The 25499-nt window shown below is 42.3% G+C and overlaps 1 protein-coding gene across 1 annotated transcript in view; it reads left to right on the forward strand.

Annotated features, from left to right (window-relative positions):
- Positions 1-25499, forward strand: part of LOC128689665 (nephrin-like) — a 553398-nt gene that overhangs the window by 508113 nt on the left and 19786 nt on the right. Inside the window, exons 10-12 of the mRNA XM_070099001.1 lie at positions 12270-12381; positions 13962-14140; positions 22464-22650. Of these exons, the coding sequence (XP_069955102.1) occupies positions 12270-12381; positions 13962-14140; positions 22464-22650 (478 nt within the window). The remainder of the gene's footprint in view (positions 1-12269; positions 12382-13961; positions 14141-22463; positions 22651-25499) is intronic.

The following is a 25499-nucleotide window of genomic DNA, read 5'->3' on the forward strand; positions in this document are numbered from 1 at the left end:
TCCTTTCGGTCTATTGTCCTTTCGGCCAAATGGCTGTCGGCGCAATGTCCATCCCGCCAATTTTCCTTCGATTAAAATGTATGTCAGCAAAGTCCGCCGGTCACCTATCCGGCCACACCTGAGACATCTGTGTTGATACTTTGTGTCACTGACTGTCACATACACAAATTTCTCCCTCACTGACAGTTGTACGGGAGAACATGTCCTCTGACACCATACTGCTATAGTTTCAGCAGCAAGATATTGTATTTTCCAGCATCAAATTATTTTCTTAGATCATTAAAGAGGCGTAATGGATATTCCTTATTTTCTAGTACTGAATAAAGTGGGTCTAGCACCATTAGTACCTCATCCTAGCCTGGAACCCAATAATACGGGGATAAGAGTATTATATCTAATGATAAATGAGTATATTCATTTATATCTTTTCAAAGATTTTTGTAGGCAACACGAGCTGACTTACGGATCTTGGGGAGAGTTTTGTAAATGGTCGAGTATTTCGCTGCATAGCTTGTCTTGTTTTTAATGCATTTATTATTGATGTTACCTCTGTAGAAAGACACAATGTAAATGGTCGAGTATCTCACTACATAGGTTGTCTTGTTTATTATTGATGTTACCTCTGTAGAAAGACACAATGTAAATGGTCGAGTATCTCACTACATAGGTTGTCTTGTTTATTATTGATGTTACCTCTGTAGAAAGACACAATGTAAATGGTCGAGTATCTCACTGCATAGCTTGTCTTGTTTTAAATGCATTTATTATTGATGTTACCTCTGTAGAAAGACACAATGTAAATGGTCGAGTATCTCGCTGCATAGCTTGTCTTGTTTTTAATGCATTTATTATTGATGTTACCTCTGTAGAAAGACACAATGTAAATGGTCGAGTATCTCACTGCATAGGTTGTCTTGTTTATTATTGATGTTACCTCTGTAGAAAGACACAATGTAAATGGTCGAGTATCTCACTACATAGGTTGTCTTGTTTATTATTGATGTTACCTCTGTAGAAAGACACAATGTAAATGGTCGAGTATCTCACTGCATAGGTTGTCTTGTTTATTATTGATGTTACCTCTGTAGAAAGACAATGTAAATGGTCGAGTATCTCACTACATAGGTTGTCTTGTTTATTATTGATGTTACCTCTGTAGAAAGACACAATGTAAATGGTCGAGTATCTCACTGCATAGCTTGTCTTGTTTATTATTGATGTTACCTCTGTAGAAAGACACAATGTAAATGGTCGAGTATCTCACTGCATAGGTTGTCTTGTTTATTATTGATGTTACCTCTGTAGAAAGACACAATGTAAATGGTCGAGTATCTCACTACATAGGTTGTCTTGTTTATTATTGATGTTACCTCTGTAGAAAGACACAATGTAAATGGTCGAGTATCTCACTGCATAGGTTGTCTTGTTTATTATTGATGTTACCTCTGTAGAAAGACACAATGTAAATGGTCGAGTATCTCACTGCATAGGTTGTCTTGTTTATTATTGATGTTACCTCTGTAGAAAGACACAATGTAAATGGTCGAGTATCTCACTGCATAGGTTGTCTTGTTTATTATTGATGTTACCTCTGTAGAAAGGCACAATATAGTCAATGGAACAAAACACAACCCACACATAGGAGAGAGAAGCTTATGACAACATTTTGGTACGACCTGGATCGTTTACAAATATGATTTGTAAATGATCCAAGTCGGACCGAAACTTCACAAGAAACTTTTTTTTTTTTTTTTTTTTTTTTTTTTACACAGGGTTTGACAAGGTTAAGGATCCCTAGCTTTATTGACAGCTATTTACAGGTTAAGGATTCCTAACTTTATTGGCAAGCTAAGAGCTGTTACCTACATCAGCTCATTTGAAAGCATTTTTATTGTTATGAGACATACAAGTAGGGAACAGGATGAAGTTGGAGCCATCTGTGGGCCAGCATTTTCATTTGATCAACTGACTTTATCTCGTTGACATCATTATGCTGTACGAATGTGTTCCATACTCGAGTCATCCTGGGTATGTATGATCTCAGATGGAGTGATGTTCTGGAGAAGGGTACAGCCAGAGTGAAGTTGCTGCTTTCTGCCCGTCTTGTTATTTCTGTAAGTTCTCTCATTATATTCTCAGCCGGGTTTTAAATTCTTTTATATCTTGGGTATTCTCCTTTGAGGAGAGGGAAAAAAAATCTTCTCTTGTGAATTTCTTTTTTTATAACTTTCCCATTTCTTCTGGTGCATTGCCTTTTTAAACGTTTCTTCCGTATGTTTTATCCGTGTAAAAGTTACTTTGGTTTTCGTGTTCTCAATTTTCTTATACGTCTCAGCTTGCCTAAATCCCGCTACAGTCTTTTAAGTATTAAAATCCACTATGCGTTTTATCTCTTCTGTGTGTTGGTTCTTTTTCTGGTACCAAAAACAATAACTGTTTTTTCTCTGTTTATAATATCTATGAATAACTTGAGTGTTTAATGTTATCCCGGAGAAAAAAAAAAACGGTGTTGATATCCCACAGAAATATTTAACAGATTTATCTGCAGATTCATCCTGAGATTCTCTCTCTTAACACGTATCACGACAGTGAGTTGTTTACCCTTGTTTAGTGGCAGGTTATGGGGGGATTTTTCCATCGTGTATTCGTATCTTGACTCACGAAATCGTAATGAGACGCTAGCAAGAGATTCGTCTGCAATAACTTGAATTTGTGGTCTCACTGGTGTGTATGCTAACCTTCCTATGGTGTAGAAATATACCTAGTTGGATGAATCTTATTGTAGCCAGCTGGCCCAGTGGCTAACGCGTCGATCTGGAGTTTTATGACTCTCTGATCGCGGGTTCTAACCCCACCCGTGGTATGGTTTACTCGTATTGCAGCGTATCCCTCGGCACGTTCTCCAGAATACGATCCGTTAATCTGTTTTAATTCCATTTACTGGTTACTGTTGATTGTTTTGGGCTGAGCGAGTGTCAGGGTACTCATCCATAAGGAATAAAAAGGCACAATACCGTGGCTGGAACAATCCATCAATAACCCGCACATAGGAGACTGTAATTCAAATCCACGTTGTTACAAGTTTGTGTCTTATGGTTCAGAGAACCGACAACTTGATAAATTAGACACATATGTAACACTTGGGTATCTTTAATGAGGAAACGTTTCGCCACACAGTGGCTTCATCAGTCCATACGAAGGAGAATGGTGAAGAACAGGAGTTTCAAGATTGATGGACCGATTACATCGACTTAAGGCTGAGGGACTGATTACCTCAAACTCCTGTTCTTCACCATTCTCCTTTGTATGGACTGATGAAGCCGAAACGTTTCCTTATTAAATATACCCAAGTGTTGCACATGTATCTAATTTATGTGCGGGTTATTTGTATATATATCAGTAATTTCTCTGCAATGGCCACGTCAATGATCACCATTTACTTATAAAATATAAAAAGGCACTATACCGTGACCGAAACAATGCACAAAATAACCCCACATAGCAGAGAGGAGCTTATGACGACGTTTCGGTCCGACTTGAGCTATATACTGTCATTTGTAAGTGTAAAGTAAAAGGACACAAGTGCAACTAATGTGACATTTATTGTGGCAACGTTTCGCTCTCCAGGAGCTTTATCAAGCTCCTGGAGAGCGAAACGTTGCCACAATAAATGTCACATTAGTTGCACTTGTGTCCTTTTACTTTACATATTGTCGGTAATTCTACCAACTTTATTACATTTGTAAGTGATCCAAACAGGACCGAAACGTCGTCATAATCATCTCTCTCCCACGTGCTGGTTATCTGTGTATCTGTTACTAACATAACTGTCACCTTGATGTGGAAATAAACTTAGAAGAAACAATGCGACTTAGATGTGTGCCAAGTTTTAACTCTAAATTATAAATTCTAATTTGTCTATGGTCTCAGCCTTGACATGCACTTGAGCGGCGTTTTTAAACTTACACTTGAGTGACTATATAAGCATGTGTATTATAGACATTCCGTAAGTCAGCAAAGAGTAAGAAATGTATTTCCTTCAAACATAACTGCAAGTACATGTACAATGTACACTATGTACAGTGTATGTACACTATGTACAGTGTACACTATGTACAGTGTATGTACACTATGTACAGTGTACACTATGTACAGTGTATGTACACTATGTACAGTGTACACTATGTACAGTGTATGTACACTATGTACAGAGTACACTATGTACAGTGTATGTACACTATGTACGGAGTAACAATTTTACAAGCAAGAGAGAGAACTGTGAGCGAGAGCGATCAGACTTGCGGTAAGTCTGCCAACAATGGCAGATTTACCTCAAGTATGGTATGGTTCAGAGAACCGACATGTTGATAAATTAGACACACGTGCAACTCTTGGGTATCTTTATTGAGGAAACGTTTCGCCACACAGTGGCTTCATCAGTCCATTATGGACTAATGAAGCCACTGTGTGGCGAAACGTTTCCTCAATAAAGATACCCAAGAGTTGCACATGTGTCTAATTTATCAATATGGTATGGTTTGACTTGCACATGACGCAAATAAATACTTGACAATGCCTTGGTGTTGGGTTTAGTCCCGACATTGTTCTTTTTTCTATCCCCACTTGTCTCTCACAACTAGTGGGTCCTTAGCTGTGAGTTCCTTCAGTTCGAGTCCCAGGAATCTCTTCACAACTTTGGCGAGCTGCCTTGTTATTGGAGGGTTGAACCCAGCTGTTCAGCATAACAAAGGGCCCCTCCACCTGTCATACCCTTAACAGCTGGTTCTATGGTCGGGAGGGTATGTTTATGTGTGTGTGTGAGATGTGTGGAATATATGCACAGTGCTCTTAGCATGTATGTACTTGAGTCACGAAATCGTAATGACACGATTGCAAACAAACCGTACCACGGGCGGGGATAGAACCCGCGGCGGTCTGGAGTTTTGAGACACTCTGATCGCGCGTTCTACCCCACCCGTGGTATGTTTTTTATTTATGTACTTGAGTTTTGTGCATTTTGCTGGAGTAGTAGACGAAATCTATATTTGACATAAGAAATCGTAATAACACTATTGAAAACAAACCACAAAACGGGTGGAGTTAGAACCCTTGGTGAGTGAGCCATAAAACTCCAGGCCAGGGCATAAACCACTGGGCCAGCTGGCTGCAATAAGATTCATCCAACTAGGGATATTCATACGCCATAGGACGGTTAGCATAGGCCACCACTGTGACCACAAATGCAACTGTCTTACGCATTGGCCTTAAGTTTTACGACTCACACGGTCTCTAGCTCTCAACCCGTTCTGTGGTTTGGTAAATTAGACACACTTTTACATGTAATATAAAGACAACGTTATTATTTTTCAGCTTTATTCCGTCTCTAGTTTTCTTTAATGCTGCTCGAAAGAACAGTACTATTTTAAGTAAAAAAAAAAAAGGCTTGCAGCTCCAGGGCCGCCACAACAACCACTTGGCAAAGGTCAGAAAGAAAAACAAGTTTCCCAAATGTCTACTCTCATTGTCCAGGAACAACTTAAACCTTCTTTCTTTATCTGTGCAACGTGAACCAGCGGTGAAAATTTTAAGCCTTTCTTAGGTCACAGGCCTGGTCACAGACCGGCCCGCGGGGGCGTTGACCCCCCGGAACTCTAACTCCAGGTATACTGAAACCCGCGTCACAAACTAACCACCACACAACCTAAAAACCAATATGAAACTTAAGCTACGTAAGGTATGCCAGAATTGAGAGTTTGAATCCAGTCTAAAGAGGCATTCTGCAGTTATATCTCGAAAATCAATATCCCTATTTGCTTAATAATTGGCAGACTTTAACTTTCACAACCTAATAAATTTTTAACTGTTTCTTTGAGCAAAACGCATCAGTGCTGAAATTTTGAAGGCAGAAGTAATTTTGAAGGCGATCAGGGGTAATTTTGAAGGCGATCAGGGGTAATTTTGAAGGCGATCAGGGGTAATTTTGAAGGCAGACAGAAGTAATTTTGAAGGCGATCAGGGGTAATTTTGAAGGCAGTCAGAAGTAATTTTGAAGGCGATCAGGGATAATTTTGAAGGCAGACAGAAGTAATTTTGAAGGCGATCAGGGGTAATTTTGAAGGCAGTCAGAAGTAATTTTGAAGGCGATCAGGGGTAATTTTGAAGGCGATCAGGGGTAATTTTGAAGGCAGTCAGAAGTAATTTTGAAGGCGATCAGGGGTAATTTTGAAGGCAGACAGAAGTAATTTTGAAGGCGATCAGGGGTAATTTTGAAGGCAGTCAGAAGTAATTTTGAAGGCGATCAGGGATAATTTTGAAGGCAGACAGAAGTAATTTTGAAGGCGATCAGGGGTAATTTTGAAGGCAGACAGAAGTAATTTTGAAGGCGATCAGGGATAATTTTGAAGGCAGTCGGAAGTAATTTTGAAGGCGATCAGGGATAATTTTGAAGGCAGACAGAAGTAATTTTGAAGGCGATCAGGGATAATTTTGAAGGCAGTCGGAAGTAATTTTGAAGGCAGTCAGAAGTAATTCTGAAGGCAGAAGCAATTTTGAAGGCAGAAGCAATTTTGAAGGCAGTCAGAAGTAATTTTGAAGGCAGTCAGAAGTAATTTTGAAGGCAGTCAGAAGTAATTTTGAAGCCAGTCAGAAATACTTTCCAAATATATCACAGAAACCAATCATAATTGCTGAAGTTGCACCAAAGCAGCAGTAATACGGGATAAGGCTCTGGTGGCCTGGTGGGTAACGCTCTCGCTTCACACGGTGAGGGCCTGGGTTCGATTCCCAGCCAGAATAGAAACATTGGACGTGTTTCTTTCCACCTGTTGTCTATGTTCCCCATCAGTAAAATGGGTACCTGGGTGTTAGTCGACTGGTGTGGGTCGCATCCTGGGACACTGACCTAAGGAGGCCTGGTCACAGACCGGGCCGCGGGGGCGTTGACCCCCGGAACTCTCTCCAGGTAAACTCCAGGTAAGTATTTCTGGGAAGTTAAAATGTGTTCGGATGAAGCATTTACAAGTTTCAGAACGAACAATAAATTCCCACTTCACTTTAAAATATTATTGGTAATAGGGCTCCTGCAAATGCCAATTTTTTCAAGAATCTGGTTCTCCTTACGGTACACAAACAGTGAAAATTTGAAGACAATCGGATGAGGTGTTCTCGAGTTATGAGCGAAAGAAAAAGGAACAATTGAAAGAAGAAGAAAATTTTGGCCACGAGTCACAGGTCGTCCTTCTGGAACAACTGATATAGTATAAATTTATTATATAATGACTGTCTACATCCACAGGTTAGGGAAATGTCTTCGCTAATCTCATTTTCAAATATATACATAAAAACATAAAGAAGGAACACTGCAGCAGGACTACTGGCCCATGAGAGGCAGATTCAATTCTCCCACTGGTTTAAACCAATGCCTTAATCAACTCAGGTCAGGTCACATTCACTTAAGGAAGAAGCACGGCATTTGACCTATTAGCACAAGCTGGTCAGGTCCAACCCACACCCACTCACACTCACCCACACTCACCCACACTCACCCACACGCACTCATGTATTTATCTACCCTATTTTTAAAACTACACGAAAAAATAAGAATTGCTTAGCACCGCACACGAGACAGATGGTGCACCACACGAAACAGATGGTGCACCACACGAGACAGATGGTGCACCACACGAGACAGATGGTGCACCACACGAGACAGATGGTGCACCACACGAGACAGATGGTGCACCACACGAGACAGATGGTGCACCACACGAGACAGATGGTGCACCACACGAGACAGATGGTGCACCACACGAGACAGATGGTGCACCACACGAGACAGATGGTCCACCACACGAGACAGATGGTCCACCACACGAGACAGATGGTCCACCACACGAGACAGATGGTCCACCACACGAGACAGATGGTCCACCACACGAGACAGATGGTCCACCACACGAGACAGATGGTCCACCACACGAGACAGATGGTCCACCACACGAGACAGATCTACCACACGAGACACAGGTGGTCCACCACACGAGACAGATGGTCCACCACACGAGACAGATGGTCCACCACACGAGACAGATGGTGCACCACACGAGACAGATGGTGCACCACACGAGACAGATGGTGCACCACACGAGACAGATGGTGCACCACACGAGACAGATGGTGCACCTCACGAGACAGATGGTGCACCACACGAGACAGATGGTCCACCACACGCGACAGATGGTACACCACACGAGACAGATGATCCACCACACGAGACAGATGCTCCACCACACGAGACAGATGCTCCACCACACGAGACAGATGCTCCACCACACGAGACAGATGCTCCACCACACGAGACAGATGGTGCACCACACGAGACAGATGATCCACCACACGAGACAGATGGTCCACCACACGAGACAGATGGTCCACCACACGAGACAGATGGTCCACCACACGAGACACAGGTGGTGCACCACAGGAGACAGATGGTGCACGACACGAGACAGATGGTGCACGACACGAGACAGATGGTGCACCACACGAGACAGATGGTGCACCACACGAGACAGATGGTGCACCACACGAGACAGATGGTGCACCACACGAGACAGATGGTGCACCACACGAGACAGATGGTGCACCACACGAGACAGATGGTGCACCACACGAGACAGATGGTGCACCACACGAGACAGATGATCCACCACACGAGACAGATGATCCACCACACGAGACAGATGATCCACCACACGAGACAGATGATCCACCACACGAGACAGATGATCCACCACACGAGACAGATCCACCACACATGGTTGAATAAAGATGCATTCTGTCCCTGGTGATACATATGTTCCACCTTAGCGCTAGTTCCAGATACATGTAGGGGGGATTGTGTGTCTTGAGCCTAGTTCTAGATACATGTAGGGAGGATTGTGTGTGTGTTGAGCCTAGTTCTAGATACATGTGGAGGGGATTGTGTGCGTCTTGAGCCGAGTTCTAGATACATGTAAGGGGGATTGTGTGTGTCTTGAGCCTAGTTCTAGATACATGTAGGGGGAGATTGTGTCTTGAGCCTAGTTCTAGATACATGTAGCGGGGGATTGTGTGTGTGTTGAGCCTAGTTCTAGATGCATGTAGGGGGGATTGTGTGTGCCTTGAGCCTAGTTCTAGATACATGTAGGGGGAGATTGTGTGTCTTGAGCCTAGTTCTAGATACATGTAGGGGGGATTGTGTGTCTTGAGCCTAGTTCTAGATAAATGTAGGGGGGGATTGTGTGTGTCTTGAGCCTAGTTCGAGAAAAATGTAGGGGTGATTGTGTCTTGAGATTGTGTGTCTTGAGCATAGTAGATAAATGGGGGGAGATTGTGTGTCTTGAGCCTAGTTCTAGATAAATGTAGGGGGGATTGTGTGTCTTGAGCATAGTTCGAGATAAATGTAGGGGGGGGGGATTGTGTGTCTTGAGCCTAGTTCGAGATAAATGTAGGGGGGATTGTGTGTCATGAGCCTAGTTCGAGATAAATGTAGGGGGGATTATGTGTCTTGAGCCTAGTTCGAGATAAATGTAGTTGTGTGTCTTGAGCCTAGTTCGAGATAAATGTAGGGGGGGGATTGTGTGTCTTGTCTTGAGCCTAGTTCGAGATAAATGTAGGGGGGGATTGTGTGTCTTGAGCCTAGTTCGAGATAAATGTAGGGGGGGATTGTGTGTCTTGAGCCTAGTTCGAGATAAATGTAGGGGGGGATTGTGTGTCTTGAGCCTAGTTCGAGATAAATGTAGGGAGGGATTGTGTGTCTTGAGCCTAGTTCGATTGAGCCTAGTGTAGTTGTGTGTGCCTTGAGCCTAGTTCGAGATAAATGTAGGGGGGGGGGATTGTGTGTGTCTTGAGCCTAGTTCGAGATAAATGTAGGGGGGGTTGTGTGGGTGCCGTGAGCCTAGTTCGAGATAAATGTAGGGGGGGATTGTGTGTGTCTTGAGCCTAGTTCGAGATAAATGTAGGGGGGGATTGTGTGTCTTGAGCCTAGTTCGAGATAAATGTAGGGATTTTATTATTTCTTTATAGAAAAACGACAAATTGTTCAGAGGTGAAGTTCCATACTTCCATTACTAGGTTCCCATACCAGCAATCTGTATCGATACCACCAGTTAAGAACTGGGGGTATCCTGGTGTAATAACGAACAATCCTGGTGTAATAACGAACAATCCTGGTGTAATAACGGACAATCCTGGTGTAATAACGAACAATCCTGGTGTAATAACGAACAATCCTGGTGTAATAACGAACAATCCTGATGTAATAACGGACAATCCTGGTGTAATAACGAACAATCCTGGTGTAATAACGAACAATCCTGGTGTAATAACGAACAATCCTGGTGTAATAACGAACAATCCTGGTGTAATAACGAACAATCCTGGTGTAATAACGAACAATCCTGGTGTAATAACGAACAATCCTGGTGTAATAACGAACAATCCTGGTGTAATAACGAACAATCCTGGTGTAATAACGAACAATCCTGGTGTAATAACGAACAATCCTGGTGTAATAACGAGCAATCCTGGTGTAATAACGAACAATCCTGGTGTAATAACGAACAATCTTGGTTTAATAACGAACAATCCTGGTGTAATAAAGAACAAACCTGGTGTAATAACGAACAAACCTGGTGTAATAACGAACAATCCTGGTGTAATAACGAACAATCCTGGTGCAATAACGAACAATCCTGGTTTAATAACGAACAATCCTGGTGTAATAACGGACAATCCTGTTATAATAACGAACAATTCTGGTGTAATAACGAACAATTTTGGTGTAATAACGAACAATTTTGGTGTAATAACGAATAATTCTGGTGTAATAACGAACAATCCTGGTGTAATAACGAACAATCCTGGTGTAATAACGAACAATCCTGGTGTAATAGCGAACAATCCTGATGTAATAACGAACAATCTTGGTTTAATAACGAACAATCGTGGTGTAATAGCGAACAATCCTGGTGTAATAACGAACAATCCTGGTGTAATAACGAACAATCCTGGTGTAATAATGAACAATCTTAGTTTAATAACGAACAATCCTGGTGTAATAACGGACAATCCTGGTGTAATAACGAACAATCCTGGTGTAATAACGAGCAATCCTGGTGTAATAACGAGCAATTCTGGTGTAATAACGAGCAATCCTGGTGTAATAACGAACAATGTTGGTGTAATAACGAACAATGCTGGTGTAATAACGAACAATGCTGGTGTAATAACAAACAATGCTGGTGTAATAACGAACAATCCTGGTGTAATAACGAACAATCCTGGTGTAATAACGAACAATCATGGTGTAATAGCGAACAATCCTGGTTTAATAACGAACAATACTGGTGTAATAACGAACAATCCTGGTTTAATAACGAACAATCCTGGATTAATAACGAACAATCCTTGTGTAATAACGAACAATCCTTGTGTAATAACGAACAATCTTGGTGTAATAACGAACAATCCTGGTGTAATAACGAACAATCCTTGTGTAATAACGAACAATCCTTGTGTAATAACGAACAATCTTGGTGTAATAACGAACAATCTTGGTTTAATAACGAACAATCCTGGTGTAATAACGAACAATCCTTGTGTAATAACGAACAATCTTGGTGTAATAACGAACAATCCTGGTGTAATAACGAACAATCCTGGTGTAATAACGAACAATCCTGGTGTAATAACGAACAATCCTGGTGTAATAACGAACAATCCTGGTGTAATAACGAACAACCAGTAGAGTTAATTCGTTCGTATGATATGTTTCTATTTTATAATATTTTCGTTTTACTGAATTAATTTAATATTTAACCTATACTCTTATCCAGTTAATTTTCAACAGTGACTGATAATGGTGTAAGTTAATAACGAAACTAGTAGTGAATAAATAATGCTGAGGTTTTATACGCTTTATATAACTTGGTTACCCAAGGAGATTTTCATTCGCCGATACATATGTCGTGCCGAATAGGTAAAACTTGAGATTTTTTTTGGCTTAAATAGCAATGGTCTTCTATCCAAATAAGGCAAGTGAAAATTTGTGTATGTAATAATTTCACAAAAATTATTCTGAACCTAACGAGGAAAATATATTTCATATTGTTTATTAAATTATTGTAAACTTATTTAATATATATATATATATATATATATATATATATATATATATATATATATATATATATATATATTATATTAATATTGATTTAATTCTGTGGCAGAACGTCCTGGATGGCCTGTGGTGGAGGTAGATGGTGGAGGCGAGGTGGTGGCTGGCGGTCACCTGACTATTTTGTGTACCTCACAGGGTGGTAACCCAGCTCCAGCCCTCACGTGAGTACCTCCACAAGTTACTACTTATCCCTCTTCCAGCAATACCGTGAGTACCTCCACTCGTTGCTACTAACTCCCCTCTCTCAGCAATAACGTGAGTACCTCCACTTGTTGCTACTCACTCCCCTCTCCCAGCAATAACGTGAGTACCTCCACTCGTTGCTACTCACTCCCCTCTCCCAGCAATAACGTGAGTACCTCCACTTGTTGCTACTCACTCCCCTCTCCCAGCAATAACGTGAGTACCTCCACTTGTTGCTACTCACTCCTCTCTCACAGCAATAACGTGAGTACCTCCACTCGTTGCTACTAACTCCCCTCTCCCAGCAATAACGTGAGTACCTCCACTCGTTGCTAGTCACTCCCCTCCCCCAGCAATAACGTGAGTACCTCCACTCTTTGCTACTCACTCCCCTCTCCCAGCAATAACGTGAGTACCTCCACTCGTTGCTAGTCACTCCCCTCCCCCAGCAATAACGTGAGTACCTCCACTCGTTGCTACTCACTCCCCTCTCCAAGCAATAACGTGAGTACCTCCACTCGTTGCTACTCCCCTCTCCCAGCAATAACGTGAGTACCTCCACTCGTTGCTACTCGCTTCCCTGTCCCAGCAATAACGTGAGTACCTCCACTCGTTGCTACTCCCCTCTCCCAGCAATAACGTGAGTACCTCCACTCGTTGCTACTCACTCCCCTCTCCCAGCAATAACGTGAGTACCTCCACTCGTTGCTACTCCCCTCTCCCAGCAATAACGTGAGTACCTCCACTCGTTGCTACTCACTCCCCTCTCCCAGCAATAACGTGAGTACCTCCACTCGTTGCTACTCGCTTCCCTGTCCCAGCAATAACGTGAGTACCTCCACTCGTTGCTACTCCCCTCTCCCAGCAATAACGTGAAATTTGTTTTTAGAAGACGGAGGAACTTACGTGCCTCTTAAGGTGAACACACAACCCTCCTTCCATGTGATGCCACGAATGAAATTAATTAAAATCACATGGTTACTGTGACGTTATAGGCCTATGGAGTCATTTGGCCGGGATCTGAGACTGTAAACCAAATACAGAAACAGGGTTAAAAACCCTGTCTTACCAAAATGGTTTCAAGTATAATGTTCTGAGATATGGTTGAAAATTCGAGTATTTTTTTATGTATATAAATTATACAGTCTACAATAAGTCCTTTCTGTAAATTTCGTTTAAAGATATATACTTTTTTTTCATTTATGTTATTGTAAAAATTGATAATTTTGTACTAAAAGAATCTTAGAAAACTTGCCTAACCTTATAACAAGCGCAATTTAATTTAGCCTAATCCAGCGAATTATATTTTAGATAAGTTTACAGTAATTTAGGAATAAACAAACACAGTGAAATAAATTTTTTAGTTAGCGTCAGAATGATTTTTGAGAAATTATTGCATACACAAATTTTCGCTTGCCTTATTCGGCAGGAAGAGCTTTGCTATTTAAGCCAAAATTACTTAATAGTAATTTATGCAAGAAATTTCTGTGTCTCAGAATTAAAAAAAAATATAACGTGGTTTATCATATTATTGATGGACAGGTGCAAATTGTTGCAGGTTATACAAGGCAGGTCAGCAGGTCACAGCAACGGTGGAGGAGCACGTGGACGGTGTGACGCTGGCTCGTGCTCACCTGCTGGTCACTGCTGAAGACAACGGTCAGCAGATAACCTGCCAGGCCTCCAGTCCAGCAACCAACACTCCCATGGCTGCCCATACCACCATCAGCCTCCTCTGTGAGTATATTGCACGCACGCACACACACACACACACTGATACAAGAGCTGTGACTCGGGGGTCAGGAGCTATGCTCGAACCCTGCAACCACAAATAGGTGGGCGCGCGTACACTCACAAGCCCTGGTGGATCTATTAATACCGGGACCACGGTTCGAGCCCCCCGTCTACCTTTCTGTTTATTCAGCCATCGACAGTCGTTCATCACATCACATGCACATCACATCACGCGTACATCACACCAGATGCACATCACATACCAAAAAAACCCACATAGGCCTTGTATATATCGACAAGTTCCTTTGACAACTGGTAACTAACAAACCACTCACACTCACCACCGTGATTGCTTTTAGAAAATCAACCATGGGTAGAAATAGACGGTCTCCGTCATCTATAGTTGCTAGGCTGGTGAATCTACGTGAAGAAATACCTTACACTCCTGAGTGAGAGGACTGAGTAAGAAGCACAAAAACCAGAAAAGAAAGTAATATGAGAAACGAGAGAGATGTGTGTGGGAGGCTGTGTGAACCCCTAGGGAGGTATCAGGTTAACTTAGGTAAGATTCGTCAGGCGACGTGACTAGCGTTTCATGACGCAAACCTGTCATACGAAGACCCTCCACTGGAGTTTTTGGTCCTCTGAGCAAGGCCTTCCACTAGGTATTAACTATCTCATCCCCCTGTAGCTCAGTGCAAGCCAGAGGTTTATTAGCTGTCCCACAAAGACCTCCAAAGGAAGAGCTACAGCGCGAATATGTCGAGAGGTTCAGGAGGTATCATAAAAACAATAAACTGTAGATCAGAACCTAAGTACCGGAACTGAACGGAATCAGACACTGTAAAACTCAACACATGCTGTAAAATAAATGGAAAATGGGAATTAATAAAGAGGATGTAAATAGCGTGCTAAAAATATCTAACACAGACAGGACTCGCAGCAATGGTTTTAAATTGGAAAAATTCAGATTCAGGAAGGATATAGGAAAGCACTGGTTTGGTTAGAGTTGTGGATGAGTGGAACAAACTCCAGAGTACCGTTCTAGAAGCTAAGACGTTGTGTAGTTTTAAAAATAGGTTAGATAAATACTTGAGTGGGTGTGGGTGGGTGTGTGTTGGACCTGACTACGTTGTGCTACTAGATCAAATGCTGTGCTCCTCCCTTAAGTGACGTGACTGGCCTGACTAGGTCAAGGCATTGGCTTAAGCCAGTGGGAGAATTAGACCTGCCTCGCATAGGCCAGTAGGTCTGCTGCAGTGTTCCTTCTTATGATGTTCTTTTAAACCATACCCCCGGCCGGGATTGAACCCGCGGTCATAGGGTATGGTTTGTTTGCAATCGTGTCATTACGATTTCTTGAGTCTTGTTCTTTTATACTGTTTATTTCTAAAAGTCAAGTTTTTTTTTTTTTTTTAGTGGTTGCTTGCTTTTTTCCCCTCTTCCCTCCCAAGTCTTATAATTTAAGAATGCATCATTCGATAGGCTTCAAATTTTCAACACTAGTGCATTTGTAACTAGAGAAAGTTCCCTAGAACTTTAGCCATGGTAGTGTATCCTCAGGTTAATTTTCTATAGACCATTTCCTTCCATGGTAATGATTGAACAAGCCTCGTTGGCCGTCGTCAAACTAACAACACTATTGTGTACTACTCAGAGGAAGCTTGATCAAGTAAAAGGACACAAGTGCAACTAATGTGACATTTATTGTGGCAACGTTTCGCTCTCCAGGAGCTTTATCAAGCCAAAGCTCCTGGAGAGCGAAACGTTGCCACAATAAATGTCACATTAGTTGCACTTGTGTCCTTTTACTTTACATATTGTCGGTAATTCTACCAACTTTATTACAAGCTTGATCAAGTTACTGTAGTGTATAGGGGCAATTTTCTTTTTCTATCTGTGACCTACCGTGTAGGTTTAGGCTGTGCAGGTGCCAATTTACTAATTTAATAAAATTGTAATTGTAGAATTTTGTGCACAATAGTTGAATTTTGTGTATCATTATGGTAATTTTCAAGCTTTTATCCCATGTGTGTTGTTCCTCAGTAAAGGCTCTGCGCTGATTTTACGCTGTGTAAATTAAAATGTGTCAGTATTATTAAGCAAATTAGTTTGTGCAATAAATGGTCACTCCTTTAAAGGTTGACATATCTTTGAGATACTTTTGATTGATTTTGGGCTGTGAAAGAACCAATTTTATATTTTATTAAATAACTGGGAAAATTGTAATGACAGTTTTGATGCCATGACGTCACACCATATATTTACTACTGCAAACAAAAGCCGTTTAGATTTTTTTTATGCTGAAACTGAATGTGAAGTCGGAATTATTTTTATCATGCTGAAAATTAATTTGAAGTCAGAATTAACCCATAAGATACTGGTAATACATAAGGTTCTAAGTTGCGGTATAAACTTAAACATACCTGGGAAAAGACTTGTGGTTGTGGACTTACATCAACATCAATCCTAGGCATCATTCCTGTTTGTCAGGAAGAGTCAGTTGTGAAACATGACTCAAGAAATCGTAATGACACGATTGCAGTGAAGGGACTTGAGCTAGAGTTCGTCACGGCCACGCTAGCTGGAGATTCGTCTGTAAAAACTTGCATTTGTGGTCACAGAGGTGCCTGTGCTAACTTTCCTATGGTGTAGAAATATACCTAGTTGGATGAATCTTATTGTGGCTAGCTGGTCTAGTGGCTAACGCGACGGGCTGGAGTCTTGAGACTCTATGACCGCGGGTTCAATCCCGGCCGGGGGTATGGTTCAGTTGTGAAAGTATAGACATGTGCTACATCTGGGTATCCTTACTGTAGATGTTTCTCTATCCAGTGGTTTTATCAATACAGATTCTAGGATATAACTTGAAGACAGAACTATATACAAAAGATGAGGTAATCAGTCCCTCAGCCTTAGAATTGTTCTGAAGAGCACCGTAGTTGTAGAGATTCTGGAGCAGAGGCGAGGAGGTTGGATCTTATATAGGTGTCATTGGATAGCGACGTGTAACAGACGAGGGCATAGTCACTGATAGGCTACAATAAAGATTCCCTGATGTTGCACATGTGTCTTAACTTTCATCTTGTCGGTATTGTATACCATTCTTGCACAAGTTTTTTGTGTTCTGGGCGTCCCAGTCTTTACACACATTCACAAAAGGTTGCTGTTTATTTTGTTCACTGGTGTTTATTTTACTTAAATTGCATTTCTCTGCCACATATCCGTATTTACATTCGATTCCCTTTGCTTTATATCAAATCTCCTTCACATTAATTAACTTGAACAGATGAGAATAACTAAACAAAACAGTACAAAATTTGCTATACAAAACGTGATCAACAAAAACAACAAATTGTGTCAAGATTGCATACAAGCACCACAGTTGCAAGATAGGTACCGTTTGTACCTATGTACTGAATGGGAAACCTAAATCATTGCCATTTGCAGTCCCAGTGGTGTGGTGTGAACCGAAGAATCACCTGAATAGCATTGCTCGGATCGATTTACGTAAGAACACTAAATTGTTTAGACAATATCTTTAAGTCCAGAACAAGACTAGAACTTGTACACACTGCATGGAAGTACTGCAGTATTTGCATGCATAACCCCGCATAAGTATGAGTTCCTAACCCAAGCTAAGCGTTGTTTACCATACCCTGGAAAACCTGGCTTGTTATTTCCTCTATTTAATCCAGTGAAAATTAACCATTTAGCCATTTATGTAGATACAGGTACACGTAAGTACTATTATCATGGTAACATTTGTAAATGACGGAAATAAATGGTATAAAATACCGACACAATGGAAATATAAACACACATGCAGTACGTGATCCTTTATTGACAACGTTTCGCCTACGCAGTGGGCTTTTTCAAGTCACAAACAGATCTACTTGGGGTGGAAGGTACGCGAGTGTTTATAGTCAGGTTGAGAATGCTACATGTGATGATCTACCGAGTGGGGTTATAGAGTCTAAAATCTTGGGTAGCTAGGAAGAGAGATTGGGTAAGTATATGAGTAGACCTTCTGCAGTGTTCCTCCATTTCTATGTTCTTATGTGGGATAGCGATGAAGAAGTTTCTTGGCAAGAGGTTCAGCTATGTTATAGAAGCCGTTGTTCTGGTTGAAGTTGTTGGATATAGAGATGAGTGATGATTCCAGGATTCTTCGGTATTGAGTGTTGTCTTCTCTGGCGATATGTCTTGAGTTTCTTTAGTTTATTAAATGGGTGTGTGAATTACGGTGTTGTACAAAGGCATTCCTTGGATCGTCAGACCTACTTGCATATTGGTGTTCTGAAATATGTGTTTGGAGGTCTTTTGATGTATTGCCCATATATAATTTGCTGCAGTCATTGCAAGGGATTATATATACCCCTGCAGAGGATGGAAGCTTGTCCTGTCTATTACTGGTAATGTCCTCGATGGTCGTGGTTGTGGAGGTAGATACCTGGAATGAGGTATTGGAAAAGATGTTGGAAACGTGTTTGGCAACGAAGGTGGTGGGGAGGACTATGTATCTCTTCTTGGCAGTGTCTTCCCTGGGTGTGAAAAATTAGACACATGTGCAACTCTTGGGTATCTTTATTGAGGAAACGTTTCGCCACACAGTGGCTTCATCAGTCCAAACGTAGGAGAAACTTGAAGAACAGGAGGAGAATGAGGTAATCAGTCCCTCAACCTTGAGTCGATGTGTTCAGTCCATCAATCTTGAATAGAATACGGCATAACAGCGGAGAAGCAGCTTATAAACCGTATGGCAGGAGAGGTGCAGCAGTCATAGGTCGTGTCACATTTGTTCAATGTGGAAGTAGGTCGTGCCCAAGAATTAGGCAAGCGAAGAATTCCTAAGTTGCAGTGTCTGACAGATTTGTAGATGAATGGTTCAGAGAACCTACTTCCACATTGAACAAATGTGACACGACCTATGACTGCTGCACGTCTCCTGCCATACGGTTTATAAGCTGCTTCTCCGCTGTTATGCCGTATTCTATTCCAGATTGATGGACTGAACACATCGACTCAAGGTTGAGGGACTGATTACCTCATTCTCCTCCTGTTCTTCAAGTTTCTCCTACGTTTGGACTGATGAAGCCACTGTGTGGCGAAACGTTTCCTCAATAAAGATACCCAAGAGTTGCACATGTGTCTAATTTATCAACATGTCGGTTCTCTGAACCATTTATCTACAAATTCCCTGGGTGTGTTGAAGATATTTAATGCCCGTCGTCTGCAGTCTCTGATGAAGTGACGAGGATAGTGAAGTTTGGAAAATACTTGTTCAATTATAGTGCATTCTTCCTCAGATTCTGAGTGCGCGCAGGTAAAAGCCTATAATAACACCACGTTTAGTTTTGATGTCGTGGTGAGAGTAGAAGTGGAGAAGATCGTTTTGGTTGGTGGGTTTTCGATAGACTTTAAAACGAAGTTCATGATCAGCTTTGCAGAGAAGAACATCAAGGAAAGGAAGAGTGTTGTCGACTTCTTCTTCAAGTGTGAACTGGATTGAGGGTTCGACCTGGTTGAGCTTGTCTTGGAGAGCTTGAACGTTGAAGTGTCTGGGAGTTACGAGGAGAACGTTGTCAACATAACGGAGCCAGGTGACAGACGAAGGAATAATGTTGGAGAAACGCTCGGCTTCCAGATGTTCCATGTATAGGTTCGCCAGGACGGCACTGAGTGGCGAACCCATGGGTAGCCCAAAAGTCTGCTGAAAGAGGTGATTTTCGAAAGAGAAACACGCAAAGCCAACACATAGTTCAACAAGGTCGATGAAATCGCTGGCTGGAATAGGAAGATCAAGTGAATAGTCAATTTTCCTGCGCAAGAGATCGATGGCTTGTGTAGCAGGTTCTTTGGTGAATAGGGAAGTTACGTCAAGGCTGGAAAGTTTCTTGTTCCTGATGTTGATGTTGCGAATGCGATTGAGAAGATCACCCGAGTGTTTGAGATGTGCTTGACCGATAGTGCCCAAGAGTTTAGAAAGGTAAAAAAAAAAAAACATACCACGGGCGGGGATAGGACCCGCGATCAGTTTCTCAAAACTCCAGACCGTGTTTAGCGAGAATGCCTGAGAGTTGGTGAGGAGCACTGCCTATTCCCGAATATATGGGCCTCAATGGGATACCAGGCTTGTGAGTTTTTGGCAGGCCGTACATACTGGCAAGTCTGGGGTTGCGTGTGTAGAAGTTTCTTCCCTTGTTCTGAGCCCCTCAGAATGCGGCGAGTCCTTTGAAGAAAAGTTTTAGTAAGGTTGTCCACTTGGTTAGTTGAGAGAGGTTTGTAGGTATCTGGGTCATTAAGTAGATTAAGCATTTTGTTCCTGTAATCGTCAGTGTTCATGATAACACCACCTCCTTTATCAGCGGTGGTGACCCTGATGGTCGTGTCTTCTGCTAAAGCTTTAAGTTCAATGATATAACGTCAAGGTATGACTGGGGAGCTGCGTGATGAGATGATGCCTTGAAGATAGCCTTGAACACCTTTCTAAACTCTTGGGGACTATCAGTCAAGCACATCTCAAACACTTCGGTGATCTTCTCAACCGCATTCGCAACATCAACATCAGGAACAAGAAACTTTCCAGCCTTGACGTAACTTCCCTATTCACCAAAGTACCTACTACACAAGCCGTCGATCTCTTGCGCAGGAAAATTGACGATTCACTTGATCTTCCTATTCCAGACAGCGATTTCATCGACCTTGTTGAACTATGTGTTGGCTTTGCGTGTTTCTCTTTCGAAAATCACCTCTTTCAGCAGATTTATGAACTACCCATGGGTTCGCCACTCGGTGCCGTCCTGGCGAACCTATACATGGAACATCTGGAAGTCGAGCGTTTCTCCAACATTATTCCTTCGTCTGTCACCTGGCTCCGTTATGTTGACAACGTTCTCCTCGTAACTCCCAGACGCTTCAACGTTCAAGCTCTCCAAGACAAACTCAACCAGGTCGACCCCTCAGTCCAGTTCACACTTGAAGAAGTCGACAACACTCTTCCTTTCCTTGATGTTCTTCTCTGCAAAGCTGACCATGAACTTCGTTTTAAAGCCTATCGAAAACCCACCAACCAAAACGATCTTCACTTCTACTCTCACCACGACACCAAAACTAAACGTGGTGTTATTATAGGCTTTTTCCTGCGCGCACTCTAAATCTGCAGCAATGAGTTCTTTGAGGAAGAATGCACTATAATTGAACAGGTATTTTCCAAACTTCACTATCCTCGTCACTTTATCAGAGACTGCAGACGACGAGCATTAAATATCTTCAACACACCCAGGGAAGACACTGCCAAGTAGAGATACATAGTCCTCCCCACCAACTTCATTGCCAAACACGTTTCCAACATCTTTTCCAATACCTCATTCCAAGTATCTACCTCCACAACCACGACCATCGAGGACATTACCAGTAATAGACAGGACAAGCTTCCATCCTCTGCAGGGGTATACATAATCCCTTGTAGTGACTACAGCAAATTATACATGGGCGGAACATCAAGAGACCTCCAAACACGTATTTTAGAACACCAATATGCTAGCAGGTCTGACGATCCAAGGAATGCCTGTGTACAACACCGTAATTCACACAAACATTTAATAAACTACAGAAACTCATGACTTATCGCCACAGAAGACAACACTTAATACCGAAGAATCCTGGAACCATCACTTATCTCTATATCCAACAACTTAACCAGAACAATGGCTTCTATAACATAGTTGAACCTCTTGCCAAGAAACTTCTTCATCGCTATCCCACATAAGAACACAGGAATGGAGGAACACTGCAGAAGGTCTACTCATATACTTATCCAATCTCTGTTCCAAGTTACCCAAGATTTTAGACTCTATAACCCCACTCGGTAGATCGTCACATGTAGCATTCTCAACCTGACTATAAATACTCGCGTACCTTCCACCCCAGGTAGATCTGTTTGACTTGAAAAAGCCCACTGTGTGGGCGAAACTTTGTCAATAAAGGATCACATTATACTGCATATGTGTTTATATTTCCATCTGTAAATGACGTAGGATAACCCAGAGTCAGAGGTGACTTATTTTCATTGATCCATGTAAAAAGACGATGCCAACAGCAATTGTTGTTCCCAGGCGGTCACCCATTTGAGTACTAACCAAACCCAAAGTCGCTTAACTTCGCTGATGGGACTAGAAGTGCGTTCAAAGTAGTATGGTCGTTGACAACTACGTTCACCTTATCACCCAGACATTCACTGTCTCATGCAAACGTTTACCTTTCCAGACGGACATTATCTCTTCCACACGATCGTTCACTTACAAATGCTCCCTCTGCCCCACAGTTCCAGCGTGGGAGGTGTCAGGGTGGGTGAGGCCAGACAACGTGGAGGCCGGGCAGGTAGCTACCATCGTCTGCGAGGCCACCTCCAGCGTGCCACCCTCTACTATCGTCTGGCACTCTGACGGCTCACCCTTGACACACGCCACTCTCATTCACTCCCCTGGCCTCTACGGAGGCACTGTCACAAGGTATGTGTGTGTGTGGGAGGGGCACTATCACAAGGTATGTGTATGGGTACTGTTACAAGGTATGAGTGTGTGGATATTGTCACAAGGTATGTGTGTGGGTATTGTAACAAGGTATGTGTGTGTGGGCACCATCACAAGGTATGTGTGTGTGGGCACCATCACAAGGTATGTGTGTGTGGGCACCATCACAAGGTATGTGTGTGTGTGGGCACCATCACAAGGTATGTGTGTGTGTGGGCACCATCACAAGGTATGTGTGTGTGGGCACTGTCACAAGGTATGTGTGTGTGGGCACTGTCACAAGGTATGTGTGTGTGGGGGGGCACTGTCACAAGGTATGTGTGTGTGGGCACTGTCACCAGGTATGTGTGTGGGGGGGGGCACTGTCACAAGGTATGTGTGTGTGGGCACTGTCACAAGGCATGTGTGTGTGTGGGGGGGTAGTCACAAGGTATGTGTGTGTGTGGGCACTATCACAAGGTATGTGTGGGGGGGACAATGTCCTAAGGTATGTGTTGGGACCTACACAAAGTATGTGTTGGCACCTTCGCAAGGTATGTGTTGGCACCTTCACAAGGTATGTGTTGGCACCTTCACAAGGTATGTGTTGGCACCTTCACAAGGTACGTGTTGGCACTTCACAAGGTATGTGTTGGCACCTTCACAAGGTATGTGTTGGCACCTTCACAAGGTATGTGTTGGCACCTTCACAAGGTATGTGTTGGCACCTTCACAAAGTATGTGTTGGCACATTCACAAGACATGTGTTGGCACATTCACAAGACACGTGTTGGCACCTTCACAAGACACGTGTTGGCACCTTCACAAGGTATATGTGCAGACACTGTACATTGTGTGGACATTGCCCAGAGTAATTTGAACGAGCACTTTCCAAGAGTACTTGTGTGACATATTCAAGATGGTCGAATCTCAGCTCTTGGCCCTATCTGCAAGCACTATCATCGCTTCCTGTAAGTGGGCATAGTGGCTTCACATAGCTGATGAAGCAGGGACGTCCCCCACATCACCAACTGCTACCACGGATTTCTACCGTGTTTGGAAGGACAGTACCAATCCTCTCAGCCTGCTAATGATCTTTGATCATCTCTTGCTACAGTATTTCTAAGCTGTTCTGCACGTCTTTAGTTTTCTTCTGTGTTCTCTTTTCGCATGTTTTCTCTCTATTCTTCCTTCAGTCCGAAAATTAGATGTTGACGCTCCTGCTCTTTTCTCAAAATCTTTTACTCCCTAAAATTATCTCTAATTTGAAGAACTTGTCAATATTTGCTTCCTAGATAAGAAACGTGTGCAGTAGTTAGGTATTCTAATTGTTGAAACGTTTCACCTGCTCGGTAGGCTGCTTCTGTCAGGTAGTAATAATGGTAGAATTACCAACAAAATGTTAGGTAAATAGACACAGATGCAACTAATGTGACATGTTATTGTGGTAACGTTCTGTTTTCAAGGAGGTTTGTCAAGCCGTTAGATAACAGCTTGACAAAGCTCCTGGAGAGCGCAGTGTTGCCACAATAAAATGTCACTTTGATTGCAACTGTGTCTATTTACCTTACATTATTCTGTCTACTACAGTGGAAAATAAATATGGAGGCAGGAAGGGTACTGGCGGGGTAAAGATAGTATGGTCCAACCATCAACCTTGAAGGAGTTTTGGAGGTGTTGATTCAGTCCCTTAACCTGAAGTATAGTTGAGCTCCATAGTCTGAAACACTGTGTTGCTGAAGCAGCAGAATGGAGCAGTGTATCTTGTCAGAGGCGACGCGTAAAGTCTCCAAGATCGGTATTATTATTATTATTATTATAATCAAGGGGGAAGCGCTAAACCCGGAGGATTATACAGCGCCTGGGGGGGATGTGGAAGGCATTCAGGCTTAATTCGGGGAACTGGAGCACAGATCCAATTCCCTAAATCAAGAGCCCCTCACCAACATCAAGGAACCTTCCTTGAGGGGTCCAAGATCGGTATAATTATTGTTGTGTGATGAATTAGACACTTGTTCGGTACTTAGGTATCTTTCTTGTGGAAACGTTTCGCCAACTAGTGGCTTCCTCAGTCCACTACAGAAAAGAATGGTTAAAAATCGGAAGGAGTTTGAGGTAATCAGTCATTCAGTCTGGAATCGATGTGATCACATCGACTCCAGGCTGAGGGACTAACCACCTCAAAAATAGGTTCAGGGTACTGATTACATAATCTTTAACCTGCCACTATTCCTGCTGTCTTTATATATATTCTCCGTAGCTGAAGAAGCATACCATTTTTATAGTTCTATTTCCTTCCTACCACTCGCAATTGCTTTCACTTTCCAGACTCCGTCTGGATCATCTCAAAGTTACCCTTCCAGTCTTTTGAAATTCTCTCTTCAATATTTTACTTCCTCTCAACTTTTTCTCCTTCTGCACCTTCCTCTTCCTCAGTTATTTCTCTCACCTCCTACTTCTATTTGAGTTATACATGCACTTTCTCCTGCCTTTTAACTGCTCAGCAGAAAAGCCTAGGTACCCAACCTCTCTATTTTTAACGCTAGGTACTCCTAGGGCCCCCTACCTCATCTAGTACCTCAACCTCTCCTAGATACTCCATCGCTTGTTATACAGGTGAAACGTTTTGATAATAGATACCAGAAACTTGGTTTAGAAAGACACGTAAACAAACACCAGGACATATTTATCAGAAAACGTTTCGGTCCTTTGACCCTGATCATTTTTATGTATCTTTATTTACTACAAGTTGTTACGACTTCGATGTCGTAACTTAAATGTTCCTGGCTCCTAAATGTTCCTGGCTCCTAAATGTTCCTGGCTCCTAAATGTTCCTGGCTCCTAAATGT

This window comes from Cherax quadricarinatus, chromosome 66 (assembly GCF_038502225.1).
Source record: "Cherax quadricarinatus isolate ZL_2023a chromosome 66, ASM3850222v1, whole genome shotgun sequence".
Lineage (NCBI taxonomy): Eukaryota > Metazoa > Arthropoda > Malacostraca > Decapoda > Parastacidae > Cherax > Cherax quadricarinatus.